The sequence below is a fragment of the Hydractinia symbiolongicarpus genome, chromosome 10, assembly GCF_029227915.1.
Source record: "Hydractinia symbiolongicarpus strain clone_291-10 chromosome 10, HSymV2.1, whole genome shotgun sequence".
In the NCBI taxonomy this organism is placed as follows: domain Eukaryota; kingdom Metazoa; phylum Cnidaria; class Hydrozoa; order Anthoathecata; family Hydractiniidae; genus Hydractinia; species Hydractinia symbiolongicarpus.
This window is the reverse complement of record NC_079884.1, coordinates 13,509,350-13,527,863: the sequence shown is the minus strand read 5'-3', so window position 1 is coordinate 13,527,863 and position 18,514 is coordinate 13,509,350. Positions and strand designations below refer to the sequence as shown.

Sequence of the window (18,514 nt, the reverse complement as noted above, 5' to 3'; positions counted from 1 at the left end):
ACTTACCGGGAACTTTTAGCTGTTAAACTTATTCTGCAAGCGGTAGGCCCACGTGTAAAAAATGAATCAGTTCAATGGTTTTCCGATAATGTTAATGTCACTCGAATTATAGAAGTAGGCAGCAGGAGACCGTATTTACAAAAACTCACTTTAGAAATTTTTGATGCTTCAATGATTTATAATATCAAATTACAATCGTCATGGATCCCGAGGGAGGCAAATAACAAAGCAGATTTTTTATCAAAAATAATTGATTCCGACAACTGGGGGATAGATTACGAAGCATTTAATTACATTCAACAGAAGTTTGGCATTTTTACAGTCGATCGTTTCGCCGATGACATCGGCGAAACATGACATAAATAAGAAAATTAACAACTTTAACTCAAAATATTTTTGTCCGAATTCGCGTGGTGTTAACGCGTTCACTTACAACTGGTTCGGTGATTTTAATTGGTTGTGCCCCCCTATTTCGTTAGTGGGCGATGTTCTAAATCATCTAAAACTTTGTAACGGTCGAGGCGTTCTATTAGTCCCTATGTGGCAATTATCATATTTCTGGCCATTGTTAACTCCGAACGGAATCTATTTTTACGAATTTGTAAAAGATTACTTGTTATTAGATCCTTATTTTTATAATTATACCGCCAGTAAAACCGTATTTGAAAGCTTTGCTAAGTTTAAATCTTTAGCTTTGTTAGTGGAATTTAATACAGATTAAAAAATCAACTTTTGTTATTTTCTCTGTAACGAATTTGACACAAGGACAACTGCCGCACGGGTGAAAAACGCCTTAGCAGACTTATGTATATTACTTAACCGCCGAACGGGCGTATGTCTTAAATCGCCGGACGGGCGTATGTGAGTAACCGCCGGACGGGCGTATGTCTTAAATCGCCGGACGGGCGTGTACATTAAATTAGCCAGAACCACTAAAGGTTAGGTTTTATAAAAAATCATATATAGGAGGCTTATTTCCATTCTTTTATTCTTAACAGATCACATCAATGTTGGTATTTGGGAAAAACTAGACGCGATACAAAACACTGCACCTAAGTCAAAAGCAGCAAATTTACCACAACTTTTACAAGCGGCTTACGCGAAGGAAACGATTATTAAATACAAAAGAGCTTGCCAAAAGTGGGTAGATTGGAGCTCTAAATATACTGAGGTCAACCATTGTTCTGCCGACCCATTTTTCGTATGTATTAATTTTAACGACTTGGTTATGGAAGGATGTTCAATAAGTACAATAATTTCGGCACTTTGTGGAACACGCTGGGGACACATTAATGCAGGTTTTTCGTCGCCAACAGACCACTCAATTGTTAAATTAGCCTTTGCAGGCGCAAAACGATTAGTCGGTAAAACGTGCAATAAGAAAGAGCCGTTCACAGTGGACATAATTAAAGAGATAATTGCATATTATGGAGAAAGTTCAAACTTCATGCACATGAGGTTTATAGTGTTATGCGTGTTAGGATTCGCAGGATTCTTTCGCATTGGCGAATTATTAGCCTTAAAAGTTAAGGACTTGGAAAATAAACAAGATTCATTTGAAATTAGTGTTAAAAAATCCAAAACGGATCAGCTAAGAGAAGGTCATATTGTGTACATAGCTCACACTGGTAATTCCACATGTCCAGTAACCTGGTTACGAAAGTATCTGTGTATGACTAATCTGAAATTTCAGCCGGATTCTTATTTAATTTGTCGTTTGGCGAAAACAAAGACAGGCTACAATGTGTTAGGGCATCTTTCTATATCCTACGAAAGCGCCAGAAAAACATTTCACGAACATTTGAATACAATTCAAAAAGTACCAGAAAATTTTGGGTTACATTATTTACGCTCAGGTGGAGCTAGTGCTGCTGCAAATAACGGCGTCACTGACAGAATGATAAGTAAACACGGCAGGTGGTCATCAAGTTCCAGTAGGGACGGATACATAAAAGATAGCAAATCTCAACGACTCTCTGTAAGCAAAGATTTAGGATTGTAACAAAAATTGGTCCTCTTTTAACTCTCCTACCAATATAACAAGTTACTCCAATACTGTTGTTTTTTCTGTTCTAATTTATTGTTAGGAAGATGTGAAAAGAAGCGCTGTTTCCGACGTTCTGCGATAAGTCGGGAACGAAGTTTCTTTTCGGATTCTGCACTACAATGTAACCCGATTTTTCGGGTTATGCGCATGCGCATGAGAATAGTATAAATGCACGTGTTGTATCCTCGGCCAAGCCTCGGTCTTTGGTCGCGTGGAAAGCATCGCAAACTTTAACTGTCATTAATATTAATTGATGCAATTTTCGTTTTATGTACCGCACCGGCGCGAATAATCAAGAAAATGTCGGCGTGAAGAAGAACAGACGGACATCGACAACTGTAAAATGACCAGCTTCACGGTTTTCTTTCTTGGAAAATACGCACAAAAGATGCAATCCACATTTGGCCGTGGATACCGAGAAAGTTTTTAATCCAGTTGCTGGTCACAAGTCAGTCGATGTCAAGTGCAAAGATCTGTGATGAATATGAAATATGTTTTATAAAATATGTCATGCGATGTACCACTCTACCAATATATACCAACCAATATAACAAGTTACTCCAATACTGTTGTTTTTTCTGTTCTAATTTATTGTTAGGAAGATGTGAAAAGAAAAATTGTTTATCCACGGAAAGGAAAATAGAGTTGACAAAATTCTGACTTTTTTTCCACGAGGATAACAAATATTCCTCTGGAAACTTTAAATATTGGCAACTGTGTATGTTTGTGTAGATTTCTCTTTTGTGAGAAAATTCCCGCTATGTTAAAAACAGCCTTAAGAACGATTTCGAAAAAAAATTGTGTGAAGGTTTATTTGTGAAAATTAATTTTTTGTTTATTTTTCTCATGGGACAGGTCACATAAGTTTAAACATCACAATTAGATCACATTTGAAGAAATGTAAGAGTAATTTTTATTACGTAAACATGTAATAAAAACTCTTTACTGGAAGCAAGCTGTAAGTAATTGTTCGCCAACTACCCACGAACTGATAATTATTAACCAGTCTTACTGTTTTTATTTTTCACGGAATTTCCTTAATGTAGTGTGTGTTGCACAGCTGATGATGTCAAATTGCACAGCAAAGCTGAATATATATGTCGATGCGAATTTACAATGGTAATAATTCGTCAATGGAAAACTTATCCATGTCCACGAATAAAATAGTATTTCTCGTGTTATGTAACTATTTTTAAAGAAGGTGATATAAATTCAAAAATCCAAATTATCCACTGCATAAAGAACTACAAAATTTCTACACAATTAAAACGCATTTCAATATCAAAGACTTCCTAACATCTTCTGAATGTGACATATCAAATCCTTGTATAGCTTGTTATACAAGAACGTGACACTTTTAACACACAACATGAACACAAAAGCTCTTGACACCTCTTATAAACCTCATGAATAAAACTTTTGTATATATTTTTGTTGCTGTTGTAAACACCGAAAATTATTAGACTCAGTTTTTCAATCCAACGACGGAAAGAAGTGTTTCCTGTTTGTTACTACTGCGAAATCTTAGGACGTCAGGAGAGTAAACTGTGATCTAATATTTGTGAAGCTATAAAAATAGTTTACGTTTTTAATAAACTACGTCAAAAATCTTTTTTGCATTTAATCGTCTTTTTTTTGAAGAAATGTCTTAAAATACGGAAAAGGGTCTTTGGTATTTAACCGCAAGTTAAATCGTGTTACAATAACGATTCTAAGCAAGATAAGAGTTGCTGTTACTGTTGTTGGTATACTGTTTTTGTTGTTGTTGTTGCTGTTATTGTTGTTATTGTTGTTATTGTTGTGATTGTTGTTATTGTTGTTATTGTCGTTATTGTTGTTATTGTTGTTATTGTTGTTATTGTTGTTATTGTTGTTATTGTTGTTATTGTTGTTATTGTTGTTATTGTTGTTATTGTTGTTATTGTTGTGATTGTTGCGATTGTTGTTATTGTTGTTATTGTTGTTATTGTTGTTATTGTTGTTATTGTTGTTATTGTTGTTATTGTTGTTATTGTTGTTATTGTTGTTATTGTTGTTATTGTTGTTATTGTTGTTATTGTTGTTATTGTTGTTATTGTTGTTGTTGTTGTTGTTGTTGTACTTGAAAATAGTTAGAGTTAGGAGACCGAATAATTACAGTTCAAGCTTTCATGTGCAAGTATATATGTGCAACAAATTTCTATCAGGGACTATATCACTTATATTAATAAAGAAAAGATACACTGTCAGTGTAGTACAATGTTTGTAATCAAATTTGTCAGAGTAAAAAAATATATTTATCGAGCTTGAAGTAGAAATGTAAAAACTAGATCAAGCCAATCTTACATACACAAGGAGTGTCTTTTGAAACAAGTATTTTTTTGTACCTCTGAAGATAACCCAATGAACGCTTGTTTTTAGATGGATGAAATCCAATTCGACAGAAAAAGGTGGGAACAAAAAAGAAAATTAACAACAATAGCGTTTGCATTAGAATGCTTGTTTCTTGGTATGGAATACAGTGTAACATTTTTGACATTGTGGTTGTACCTTAGAGAGCTCGTCCAAACTTCAAGTCCAAAATTATTTTATAGTTTTATTTCAGCAGCATATCTTGTTGCAGGAGTGGTATCTTCCATTTTTATTGGAAGACTCGTTGATCGTTACAGAAATGTTCGTCAAACAATATTTATTTGCAACTTTATGGTGATCATTGGAAATATCTTGTATGCTCTTCCATTTTCAGCATGGTTTTTACTTTTTGGCAGACTAATATCTGGAATTGGTGGACCGCTAAGATCAGTAATTTCAGGTGAATTAGCGAGGTGTTATCCTGAGGATAAATTATCATCTAAGCTTTCAATCATGGGAATGATGTTTTCTTCTGGCTTTTTAATAGGGCCAGGCTTCAATTTCGCCTTTAAATCTGTGAACGTTTGGATAGGAAAGTGGAAGATAGAGTATGTAAACGCACCTGGTTTATATATGGCTGTTTTGTTTATCCTCTTGCAAATAATTTGTACGTTTCTAGTATTTGATCTCTCCAAAGAATATGATTTAAAAGAAAATGAATATGAAAATGTTGAGGCACAAAAAAAAGTTGATGGAAATAACGCTGAAAATACTTGTTCTATAAATGGAGCGGAAAAAAATCACGAATTTTCAATTTCCTATAGCGCAAAAACTGAAACAGATGCACTGATAAACGATGTCAAACAGAAACCAACAACGCTGTTAGTGACTAAAGAGCTGTTTAGGTGTATAGATACGTTGTTACTGTTGTGCGGTTCCTTCTTTTCTACATTCTGCATTGTTGTGTGCGACATGTGGTTGCCGATGCTTGTAGTCGATGTCATGAATTGGTCTATTACTGAACTAAACATCATTGTTCTTTGTGCTGGTTTATCCTGCTTTGTATCCTTGCTATTTCTTTCCTGGAAACCACCCTCTGACAACGTGATATTTAAATTAGCAGTGTTGTCGACTACTTTTCTGTCGGCCCTGATTGGAGTGTTTACATTTTTAACTTTTTACCACAACCAGTTTGAAGTGAGTATATTTATGTGGGTAATATACGACATCGGTTTTGGAATTGTGATTGTAATGGAAGAGATATTCTTTATCGGATGTTTAGCTAAAATGGTTTCTTCTAGAATTCAAACATATACAGAAAGCGTTCGACTATCAATGTCGCGTGTTGGTGCGTTAACTGGACTGTTAACTTCTGCGACATTGTTTGAGTGGACAAAAGTAGTTGGTCCAGTGTATATTGCAATTTCTGTGATTTTAGCATGCTTAATGATATTCCGAAGAAAGAATTTACAAAGACCTACGTTATTAATCAGATAGGTTTTTTTCTCTCTTGCGTGGTTGATTGAGCTAATTTTATTTTTATAACGAAAAAAATGTTATCTTTTTTGTAAATAAAAGCTACTTTCTTGGCTGTAATTACTCCAACATTAACCCTACCCCTGTTGGTTTTGCATTCTCACGGTTAACAGAAATCAACAACAGACCTATTATTTTGTTAATTTCGCAGCACCAAAGCAGCCAATGTGTCTTCAAACATAATAACATTTGGTGAACGCACAGACAAGTAGGTAGGCGGAAGTCTATTAATGTAGCAAACTAGCTGTGCTCTGGAAAAATCAATTTCACTTGAAAAAAGCGTCATTGTGGTGCGCTATTTACCACGGCATGAGTTATTCCGTATGCGGACGTGCTAGACTGTGAAGCTAATGAATGATCTTCCCAGATTATAGAAAGTGTATTTTCATGCTTAGTAACAAAACTTTTTTTTTGATGATTTAAATGGCTTAGAGCAAACCGAGTGATAGATTAAAGCAAACTCATAAATATTATCACAAGAAAAGAAATCAGCGTGCGGAAACTATTGTTTGTAATTTTTTTGAGCCATTATTAACCTAATAAACTATTTTTTTTATTTAGATAATAAACAAATTGTTTTATAAAGAAACGAACAACTATGTTTTGTTTTGTTTACAAATCTCCATAAGCTGTGCTTTTTCTGTCTGTGTGCAAGAACAATGTTGTGTTGCGGAAACACGAAATGTGATATATAAAGAACGCCCAAATATTAAAAACCTAACAAGTCCTAGGGGTGAGATTGACTTTATTTGCTTATTGTTTCTTCTTTTAAAAATTTAAATTTTCACGCTAATAAATATAATGCAATGTCTCTTGGCCCCTTGAACACTACGCGTTCGTTCAGGCTAAAAAATGATTTTGGTATCTCCAATAAATTTCCTCAGTCCTAATTTCCTGTGACACCGGATGTTTTGCTCGGACTTTACATCCATCCTGTCAACGATTGCCACGAAATAATGAAACTACAAATTTCGAACATGTAGTGTGTCCGTTTCATTTATCTCAAACGTTGAATGTAAAAATGCTGTGAAATAGGTTTTGGCGACATCCAGTTACCAGATATAAAAAGGTGGAACCTACTTGAGAAAAAAGCAGATAAGGAGCGTAAAGCTACGTCAAGTCACAGATTACTTTCCGAAATTGTAGTCTTTCACTCATGATATCTCTTTGTTTTGCTAATTCTACCATATCGAAAGTGGAGTTTTCATTACTTCATTTAACCCTTTATCTTGCTGCCGGTGGTCTTGGTTACCCTTTTGGAAAAAGGAATATTTCCAAATCTAGTGACATTTAAACACTCCTAGATCTTTTTTGTAAAATTACAATGAAATTCCAGTCGAGTGCTTTCGGGCAGCCCTACCCTAATGCGATGCAGCGAAACCTGTGAATTACTTTTTCTCGAACAATTTTCCAGGACAGAAAGGGCGAAATTTTATGCCATCACGTAACCGAAAAAACAACATCCTCTCCATTTTTACCGCTTCGACTACAATCTGTCCCGTATTACTGCAAAAAATATATCATCAGTTGAAGTTGAAACCAAGGGTCTACGGAAGAAAAATCAACAATCCAAAATGCTATGTTTGTAGTTGACATTTTCAAGTATAGGAATAACAAAAATCCAACGCCTTAGTTTCTTGAGAAAACGTCGTTTTACCAGTTTACTTTATATACATGCTTTATTAACAAGAAAATTCTCATCTCATGAAAGATTTATGTCCTCCAGAAATATTGAGGAGTGCGGATGTTGCGAATCTGTAACTTAATACGTAAGAGGGAAATAAGATCGCAGGGTAATTGTAGTACCAATAACATGGACACTTTTCCTTATAAAATCTATATTATAATACCCGTATACGTCTGTGTGTCTGTCACGCAAAATAGTAGCTTAGCTGCGCAAGTAGCGAGACGCACGTGATGTGGTATAAAAAGGACGGGCTAACCCGTGGATTTTTCCACGGGTTAACGACTAGTACAAGTAAGTTTTGCTGTCAAAGAGTGGTGGCGAGACAGAAAAACAAAATAGACACATATTTGGAAAAAATAAATAATATAACAAAACCAATTTGAATTTATTTGTTTCCATTTCATAGAGTATGGTTTACCCTTCTATGGTATACACTCATTTGGTTCACACTCCTGCTATGTATTTCAACCATGGTAGATATCTATCGACGTTGACTAGTACCAAGTACATGTCTTTTATGGAACATCTAAAAATAGAAAATGTCGTCATGCGTGTTCCAATTATTTCATGGGGTAAATGCTATAAAATGTAGCTAAAAATTTAGGCAGTGTTACACACTTTTTTAAAAAGAATCTTATGCAATCAGACGTTCTTATAACAAACACGTGTAATGGTTTTCTGAAATCACACAACACTAGTAGGTGGGTCTTAGCTAAAAAACATGTCCTTAGCGTGATAATGAAAAATATTTCGTTTGACAGAATGTTACCATAGCCTCGGGTTAACCCAAGCCATTTGAGGAAAATTGGGGAGATGGCACACTTTGAGGGTCGTTTGATGTCGCGGGTCCTAATTGGGTCTGCGTAGCGAAAAATGAGCATTAAATACTCTAGAAATCCCCATCATCTAAGCCATGGCCCCTCCTGGAAATAAAAGACAGGGTATATCCCTCGATATTTATAAGGCTAGCCATATAAAATATGCACATCTGTGTATCTATCTATCTAGAGAGACAGATTATATAACAACAAAGACTAAAAAACCACAAGGGTGAAAAAATATTTTGGAAAAGAAATATAAGTCACTTAATTACCTTGGCGAACCCCAACTAATGACTCCTTTTAAAAACCATTGACCGTAGGGATTTTGACAAACCAAAGGTCCACCACTGTCGCCTTGGCAAGCGTTGCTAGCATCTTTGCTGTCAGCGCAAATCATATTGTCACTGATACCACCGCCCGTTATAGCTTTAGAGCTTCTCAATTTCGCTCGGCATACTGAACGCGAAACAAGCTGAACAGATGCTTGCTGTAAGAATGTGTGTGAATGACCAGGAAATTTGATTTTACCCCATCCTAAACAATTTCTTTACATTAAGACACTCGAAACGTCGTCTGAATGAAATATTACAAAAATATATATAATTAGCCATTTATACCAGTAACATAGCAATTTGTCAAATTTCCATTGGTTTGGTTCGACAAGCATACCGGCGATACGAGAGGACTAAATAGCACCGGTCGATCTAAATTTAGTACTGCAATATCATTGTCGTGTTTGAATTTGAACACATCTCCATAATCATGATGAATGCTGATCTTAGAGAGATAATACTTCATCTCACTGCCCTCAATCTTTGTTCTAGTAGAAAAACTTAATTATTAATGCCAAATATGAAAGATTATATTACATCACATTGTAGTTTGAAACAGTTTCTTAACCTTCAACATTTATATTTATATTTATGTAAAAAAAATATACTAACCGATCAAGATCGCCCAGTACAACATAGTAGCTTGATGGATCAGGATCATTGTTTACGCAATGTGCTGCAGTTACTATCCAAAATGGATCAATAATGGATCCTCCACACACAAACTGACCAGTTGATTTGTACAATGCTACTTGCCATGGCCACGCCCCGCGTTTGGCATTTTTTCCACTTATTATACGCGATTGTTGAGTAGCCGGTGTTCCGCATATTGCTGAAAAGTAACATATTCATATTTTTTTTAATCTAGTATTCATCATTTCTTTTTTTCTGTATGTTCACATTAAACGCTGAGTACCATAGAATATTAGAAGCCCAATAATCTTTCTCTGAAAATCTCACTTGAGACGAACATGTCGGTAAAATATTCACTATTAGTTCTGTATTAACCAATGTAAATGATTCAGTATGAGTTGTTTTTTTTTTCTTCCCTTTTTGGCTTTCAATAATATATTGTGGAAACATGAGTTATACCTCTTGGCGGTGTTGTGAAGTTTCCAGTTCGTACTGGAGCTGTTCGTACAGATGGAATAAAAACGGTAGGTCTTGCTGTAAATTTACCTAGATAATATGAAGTATACAAGGTACAATGATCAAATATTTACTTATTTTAGTCAATTAATAGTAACATTAGGTTTGTTTGTTTTACTTTGTTTACTTGGAAATTATCTGAAGTAATGGCGTGATTAGCGGAAGTGAAGGCTTGTGTTGATGGGCTTGAACCACCAGCTGGGCTCGATCCTGTAGTGAGACAAAAGGCAATTGCAAACTCGTCTCACTATCGGACCGATAGCTCATTTGGCAGAGCAGTGGGACGCTAACCCAATGGTCGCTGGTTCAAATCCCGGTCGGTTCAAGTTTTCACTTTCATCGCCTATAGAGATCAACTCCACTTCTGAAAAGTGTATAATGAATATATGCCTTGTACTGTATTCTACTACTGTTCTATAATATGTATACTGTACCCAGAAATATATATATATATATATATATATATATATATATATATATATATATATATATATATATATATATATATATATATATATATATATATATATATATATATATATATATATATATATATATATATATATATATATATATATATATATATATATATATATATATTCTTAGTATTAGCACTGGTCCAAAAAGAAAGTTGAAAAAATTATCGATTGACCCTTAGCAAAATTCAGAATATACAGGTCACGAACATTGCATGGTTTGAGTAACGTACATGTCATGTTATTTACATTAAAAGGGATATGCGAATTTAAATTGCATAAATTTGTAAATAAAATTTTGAATTTCGTCAGTTTTCGGGTCCTTGCTCAAGAAAATATATTCCGCAAAAATATTTCTCCCTTAACACAGTTACTTACTTCTTGGTTCACAAGTGTACTTCACTGTCAAATATTTGTCAGTACCAGGACATGGATCTCCATGGACTGCAACTCCTGATTGCACAAAACACAAAGGTTTACTATAGCACAAGAAGTTTGCGTATCTTGTTGCGTTGGTTGAACATTCCGTGTTGACATCTTCAACAGCATGCTTTGAGCACGTGGTACGATCATGACGTCCAAATGTTGCTCCAATGATATTTATTAGTCCAGAGAAGCAACGAATCATAGCGTTATAGTTTTGACAAATAGTCCCTAACATAGGAAAACAAACAGAGGTGAATGGAACCTAAAAACCTTTTTTCATAAATCCTTAGAATTTTTTAAATCCGTTGAGTAGCGCTTTCTGATTCAAAAACCTTTCTTTAAAGGAGCCAAGTAGGTATCTGCTAAAAGGTTGTTATTGATAGCCATTTCTGTTATAAATCTACAATTCCGTGCTACATTATATATGAACCTATAACCTTAATAAGGTAAGAGTAAGAGGAATAATATCAAAATATGTTTACGTTGGACGACTTACTGTTCACACGGGTAAACAGATACAGCTAAACTAGCGGTTTCTCTAACGTTATCTTTTACTAAAATAGAACTGTGTAAAACTGGAAGATGTGAAGTTGTTTGTAATATGAAACATCTTTACCATAGATTTTTTACCAAATAGCTATATATGGGAGCTCTAACGTCACAATTTAAAGAAAGTTGGATAGATTTATATTTTAATAATCTTATGACTGTGTGTTCACCTTTTACATTTATACCCGTTCCCTTTCAAAAAATAGCATCGCATTTCAAGCCGTCCTTTTCAATTTAAATAGTCTAGCCATGTGGACAGGACTTTATGAAAAATAGTTTTTATTGAACTGATACAACTACCCTTTATATATAATGGTAGAATACAAAAGAGAAGGTTACTGGTGTTATAAGGTGGCTTTGTTGTTGCTACCGTGGTCGTTGTTATCGAATCTGTTGTTTTTACTTGCGTGGATGTATTTCCTGATGGCTGGCTTGTCGTCATTGTATTAACTAATGAAAAAAAAGATTGGCGAAGTGGCAAAATTAAAGCGATTTACCAAAACCAATGCGTTACTGGTACACATGTGTGGACAATGTCTCAAGCAATGTGGACGTAAACATGTGTTAATTTTTGCCTAAAATACTCTGGCCTAACCATTCAATTAAAACAACAAAACGGTCATAAGTTATTTCAACTTACATTTTTTTTGAAATTTAAGGAAAACTTGTTCGGTAAAGTATTAAAAGAAACATTTTAAGGAAATACAACTTCAAAAAAAGGTAAACATTGCCGTGCGTGTTTTGTCATCCTACCTTTTGTGTTCTGTAATTGTTATTGAACAATATAGATAGGTAACGTTTCTACAGTTACCAGCTGTCACCGTCGATGACAGCTCTAGCTGTTGAAACATAGCCTAGATTAAACTGAGGATTAGAAATGTTTAAGCAGCATTCGCGTCATAGAAGGTAGGTTACCTGAAGGCTTGCAGGTGTATCTGAGGTGCAGGTATTTTGATGTGCCTGGACATGGATCACCAAAAGTATCGACAGTAGCTACTAGGATACAAAGTCTTCGTTTCTCACAATGAGCGTAGAAATACTTCAAAACGTCTAAGTTGCAATTTGTGTTGGTGCGTTTTCCATAGAGGCATTCATTTCGATTTGATCGACCAAATGTTGCAGTGATAAAATGCAACGTGCTGTTTTCATCGCATCGGATCAGACTGTGTTTTTGTTCACAGAGTATTTCTTACAAAAAAAATAAAATTTTGCCATAAAAAAATGAAAAAAAGATGTTTATAATTAAGTAAATTTAACAAGTGTAAAATCATTTACTTTCTTGATATGGTAATGTTGTGGTTGCCTTTGTTGTGAATTTTGTGGTAGTGGCATTGGCTCCAGTTGTTTTTCCTGCTTTTGTTGCTGATGTTATTGTTGTTGATGTTGTTGTTGTTGTTGACTTTGTTGTCGTTTTCGTTGTAATTGCTGTAGTTGGTGTTACAGCTGTATTTAAAAACATACGTTGCGTTAGTTAACACTATACTTCGATTTTACTACGTTCCATTTATGAAGATTTTCGTGTAAAATTTTCGTGTAAAAAAAGCTTAAAAATTGCTGATGTATCCACTGACCATAAAAGAAAGAACTTACTTCGTTTGCAAGTGTAGTATATTTCCAAATATTCATTGCTAAAATAACATGGGTCAGAAATTCCCAGGAATCTTGTCGTAGCTGTAATTCTACAATTTTGTTTCCCCTTGCAAATATCTTGAATAATAAAATCGACTTTAGTGCCTGCGCAGTTATATTTTTCAAACCATCTACCATTATTGCAGTGAACCTTATTCCATCGTGCATACCAAGCTTTGTTTATAGAGATTGTTTCGTCAGAGTTGCATTCTAACCATCCTGTTTTTTTTCTACAAAGACGCACTAAGGGATAAAAGATAATAATACAGTCGTGACTTCCTTTACAAACTCTATCAGACCAATGCCTTTTTTGAGATTTCCAGACCTGTAGAAAAGAATGTTGGGAGAAGCAACATTTCAACAACATTAGCAAAATTTATATGTATGTTTGAAATGTGGATTGCGGGTATTTAATGAACTAGTCGTACAAATTTTGCTTATAGCTTTTTTGTTCAACCTTGCCCGCCTGTTAGCACAAAGTAATAATATTTCCTTTGATGGGGGTTAATACTACAATTATAGATGCGATTATAATGCGGTTTTTGATTTAATACCCTCTAAAAAATTGCAGCAGGGTCACATAAATATACGGAATCATTTTGAAAACACAATCAAAATACGGCTATTTATATAAAGAAGCAAGAAAATGATAACTTCAGAAACGTCTGGGTAAAAATTTGAACAAAGTTTTAGATAACTACACGGTAACACGTGGATAAATCCCGTTGACTTCTCCCGCTAAAAACAGTCAGACGGAATACGGCTATTATTACAGAGATCTTAAAAAAGTTAAATCAAGCAACTTTCGTTTAAGGCATTTTTTTTTGCCAAAGGACCAAATTTAAAAGGCTTATAAAAAATAATGTATATCACACATTAAAAATAATAAGAATAAACAAAAAAGCAAAACTGCTTGGAAGTCAAGTCTCTCACATTTCGTGTTTTGGATGGCTCAATGATTGCGAATTCTTAGACGTACGTTTTTTAAAAGTCCTAAATGACGGTTTATGTTTTTAAGACTTACGAGTTTATTGTTAGATCGACTTTTTTCTAAAACAGTATTATACGCCAAAAAACTTCAATGTTCAAAAAGTTCTTCAAAAAGTTTAATGACACGACCATGCATACAGCAGTGTTCCGCGTGCCAATTATTGATTAAAAACATGAAACATCAATGTCACCATCATGTTTGGCATGTTGTTAAAACGATATTAGGTGGCGAAATTAAATCTGCGCCGTTACCATCATGAACAGTGTGTTTTTTTCCCTGTGTTAACTTGCACGGTCAAAAAGGTGTTATGTACCTAACCTTGCAAAGCCGTTCAAGACTAAAGCAGGCGAATTATGTTGAAAGTATTCAAGTTGTAAATTCTTACTGTATTTTCGTGAAAGTAGAATATAAAAGCTTACATAGTTCAATTTTCATATGATATAACAACGCCTGCTTGTTCAAACCTTTATCGTATTGCATCTATTTTCGAAGAAAAAAGAAAAAGAGATTTATTGCAGTACTTACAAAATTTTGCGTTCACTGACACGATAAACAGAAGTAACAACGCCCATATGATCTCCATGTTTAAAACTTTTCTAACGCTTTAACTTTAATCAGTCATATCGCCTGATTTCATATGAGTTTTCTGTCAAACACCTTGAGCAGATGAGTAAATACAGGCTACAGTTTGCAATAATCAGAAGAATAACAATGATAAACAGATTCCATGCGGAAGTTAATTGACTACTTTAACTTCAAAAACTTTTAACAAAGAAGATTTCGCGTTTTCTTTGCGTTTCAGTAAACTCTGGTCAGGATGGGGATAGCTAAATTCATATTTCTAAATAATTTGTGCTATAGCAATACCGAAAAAAACTTAGGCAGTGCTGTCGACACAGACATATAAAAAGACCGATTTACGGTTAGATTAGGTCCAACGCGCCAGAGGAAATCTTTAAAATTCTGCCTTCCAGAATGCCAAAAAACTAACTCCCCCTCCTCGATTTCGTTATCTTAAACGCTCTTAAATTTTCCATTATATGAAGCGCTCTTGTTGCTTTTATCTTTGATAAATAATTTAAAAAGATAAAAATATAGTAAGGACTAATATTTCTTTCTGACAACTTTGATAACAATATTGAGGACAATGTTGACAGCGTATATGATACACCGTTCTTTAATTTAAAAGACAAATGAGCCTAAACATAATGTTGTCATGTTGGATATTAAAAAATGGATTCAGTTTGATATTTTACCTACCTTATGCTTTCAGAATTATGTCCTGTGCAAGTATTGTTTTTTTAGACATGGTAATTCTTGTCACTTATGTGTTCTGACCATATGCAAAGATCCAACCTCGTTCCCAGAACATTTAACCTTGTTGATAAAGTTTGGCCACTCCGTAGTAACGGCTCAGGGACCACAAGACCCTGGGGACGAGGCTGGCAAAGATCTGGTGACTACAGCATTGACAAACCTCGAGCATTAAAGAACGCCGAAAATAATCGAATGATTGGATGTCAAAATCTTTTGACTGTATACTACATGACTTACTAATTGCTAAATTAGGATTTGACAATAAGTATCTTCAATTCATTCTATATTATCTTACTGATAGAGAGCAAGCCACTCGAATAAATCGGATCTATAGCCTATTTCAAATTATCTGGCGTACCAGTTAGTTCAAAATTTTATCTACTCAAATTTCAATTATTGTTCCCTTATATGGCATTTTTCTTCTTCTAAATCTTTATCTAACGACGAAATGATACAAAAACGAGCATTAAAATTCCTGTGTAATGATACGGTAAGTACATACGAAAATTTACTTAAAAATTCCAGCAAGAGTCACATGAATGTAAATCGCTTACGGTCATTGTGTATAGAAATCTAAAAAATATAAATAACAGCCGCCCTCTTTTTATGAAAGATATGTTTTGTTTAAATGATAACGGTAGGACAGTCAGAGAACAAAACACATATAATTTGGTAGTTTCAAGGGAAAGGACTGCGACTTTTGGAACTAATAGCTTATCAACCCTGGGACCAAAAATTTGGAATAACCTACCATCACATTTGAAAATGTGACAACCTTAAAGATTTTAAAAGCATGCGAAAAATGTGGGACAGATCTAAATGTAACTGTGATGAATGTAAGGTCCCTTTATAGAACTTTATTGTTATTATAGTTAATATATGTATAAAAATGATTTTATTTAATTGTAAACATAAAAAAAATTTAGTCGATTTAGATTAGTTTTCTTAATTTTTTTGGAAACTATTGTAAATATGTGAATAATCGACTTCAAACAAATTGATAACATAACATGGTTGTTTTAGTACACTTATATTGATGTTTTTTTGTCATGGATAATTCGAACAATGATAATAATAATAATAATTAATAGATAATTTATATTTGTGCACACGCTTAAGAAAATGTTTGGTAAAGAAGCTTCAACAGCACCGAGATTACAAAGGCATTTTAGTTTGAAAATATATATTTTTTTTTGCATACCTTCTTGACTGATAAAGTTGCTTTAAAGGAGCATGAAAAGGTAATGTTAGAGCTTGGAGGATTTCTGTTTTCCTTCCCTCCAGGGTTAGTAAATTTTCAGAACCCCGTAGATAATACTCACATACAGCAGAAATTTACGCTTACACATATCACAATATCATTAATGTACCTTCCTAATTTGACGAAGGAATGTTATCATTTTCTATCTAGTCTTATTGACATATTACAATTGTGTGACTAACTTATTTAAACATTGTCATTTTTCAAATATCGACAAAATATTCTAACTTGGCGATTTTAGGAAACCGACAGATGCTTAGTCAAGGCCAAAAGAAGACATATTTGTTGATCGTTAAATGATCTTGCAAGAAACTAAAGGTAAGCACAAAATTAGCGTTATTCAGAACAACTATTGAAGTGTTAAAGTTGAAAAAGCTTCTCCCGCAAGGGGCGACAAGAAAAAAAGCATGCATGTTTAGCATGTCTAATCATCGTATCTGATAAACCAGTTTGGTTGCTATTTATCCACCCTGTTTATCCCTTATACTAATACAAAGAGTGTGTCTGTCTGTGACAAGCAAAGTGGATATCTTCATTTTCCCTTGATGTCGCCGAAAAAAGCATGTCTCGAATGTTAAATTTTCTGACGGTACGGGGCGACGTCAATATCACTACTTTAACGACAATATCTTAATTTTAATAAGTAGAGCCATTACAATGCAGTTAAAAATTTGAGGCAAATAACTAGGAAACGAGGTGGTGACGTCAGGGACCTAGACTAGGGACCACCTGGGACCAATCTGGGTGTTATCAATACTGTTTTACTCTGCAAAACAGAGTACAACAACTCCAGACACGTTACGAAAGCAGTTTCCAACGATGTTTTTAAACAAGATTTTTATGGAAAAAGCTAAGACACAAACGAAAAGTCAAAGAAAAGAGCGCATAATGATAGAATCATGCAAACTAACAACGGTTCGTTCACATAAGTTGATAAATCCCGTGAAAAAATCCACTAAAGCAGGATAAAAATGAAAAAGAAGCGTTATTTGAATTTTGAAGACGTCAGCAACCCATCAACAAAAAAAATAATTGTTTTCACGTTGTCTATATTGTGTAGAGCTTAAAGCGCTGATCAAGAAAATTGTACAAGATCATGTGCTTTTGATACATCTTATCTGAAAAAGCAGTTTGGTTGTTATTTATCCACTCTGTTTATTATATAGAAAGCAGAATCGATAATTTAGGTGCATGGATGGAGAGGTGCGATAAAACAGTGGATCAGAACTACACATGGAACTAGGTTCATTGCATCCTCGTCCCCAGGGTTTGTTGCCTATGCAAAAGCTGCTAGCGTTTACGGGGGCTTTGATGTCAAAAAAGTAAAAGCCACTAAGGACAAGGTTGGGTTTACCGCATATCAATCTTAAATTAAGCTTTGGATTATTCGTACAGAGATCTGTAGCACTTACTCTGATTAGGCTTTCTCAGCACGCACTTTATATTTTAGTCTTTTTAGTCTATTTTTATGGTATAATTATAATTATATGGCTGTTATGTCACAGTCTTCTGTTTTCTATGTTCATGTAATCTGTGTTATAAGATAATATTTTATGTTGCGAATTAAGATCTAATACTGCGTTCCCAACCTTGCCTTGCGAAAACAGACGTAGAGCCCAGTCCGAACGGAGCGCCGGGAATTAAACTAATTTCTCGCATTCATATTATCACAGACTCAAATAAGTACATATATGCATTACGAGAAATGTTGGGCCTTCCTTAATAATATTCTTGTTATAAAATCTTTGTCAGGTACTATTGCGTCCCCAGGGTCTTGCAGCCCCTGAGCAATACTGACTTAATTGCTTAGGGTATCAGAATAATAACACAAAAATGATAGAAACAATGTATTCCTATTGGAATGAGTAGATACAACACGTTCAGAATGCATAGACTATTTATAGAATTTTTTGGGGAATGGGTGGGAATGCAGGTGCCTCCTTCGTGCTTCGTCATAAGCTC

The 18,514-nt window shown here is 34.4% G+C and overlaps 2 protein-coding genes across 2 annotated transcripts; one reads left to right on the top strand and one right to left on the bottom strand.

Moving 5' to 3' along the window:
• Window positions 1–538: 538 nt before the first annotated feature.
• On the top strand, window positions 539–2,002 carry LOC130612878 (uncharacterized). The gene is made up of 2 exons (XM_057434216.1): window positions 539–650; window positions 999–2,002. Exons 1-2 carry the CDS (start codon window positions 539–541, stop codon window positions 2,000–2,002), a joined length of 1,116 nt encoding a protein of 371 aa, XP_057290199.1.
• A 5,901-nt stretch (window positions 2,003–7,903) lies between these two features.
• On the bottom strand, window positions 7,904–14,610 carry LOC130613129 (serine protease filzig-like). The gene is made up of 11 exons (XM_057434456.1): window positions 14,500–14,610; window positions 12,945–13,226; window positions 12,630–12,797; window positions 12,270–12,542; window positions 11,694–11,804; window positions 10,758–11,033; window positions 9,847–9,933; window positions 9,367–9,586; window positions 9,040–9,242; window positions 8,695–8,956; window positions 7,904–8,127 (listed from the first exon to the last, which is right to left on the bottom strand). The coding sequence occupies exons 1-11, from the start codon at window positions 14,555–14,557 to the stop codon at window positions 8,046–8,048; spliced, it is 2,022 nt and encodes a 673-aa protein (XP_057290439.1). The 5' UTR covers window positions 14,558–14,610; the 3' UTR covers window positions 7,904–8,045.
• Between the last annotated feature and the right edge of the window lie 3,904 nt (window positions 14,611–18,514).

Excerpts from the sequence above, each read along its gene's own strand:
- LOC130612878 (XM_057434216.1), top strand. The coding sequence starts at position 539 with ATGTGGCAATTATCATATTTCTGGCCATTGTTAACTCCGAACGGAATC. Across the intron at positions 651-998 it reads TTTTTATAATTATACCGCCA|ATCACATCAATGTTGGTATT; the intron begins GTAAAACCGTAT and ends TATTCTTAACAG.
- LOC130613129 (XM_057434456.1), bottom strand. The coding sequence starts at position 14,557 with ATGGAGATCATATGGGCGTTGTTACTTCTGTTTATCGTGTCAGTGAAC. Across the intron at positions 8,957-9,039 it reads GACAAATTGCTATGTTACTG|GATGGGGTAAAATCAAATTT; the intron begins GTATAAATGGCT and ends GAAATTGTTTAG. Across the intron at positions 8,128-8,694 it reads ATTAGTTGGGGTTCGCCAAG|ATGTTCCATAAAAGACATGT; the intron begins GTAATTAAGTGA and ends TTCTATTTTTAG.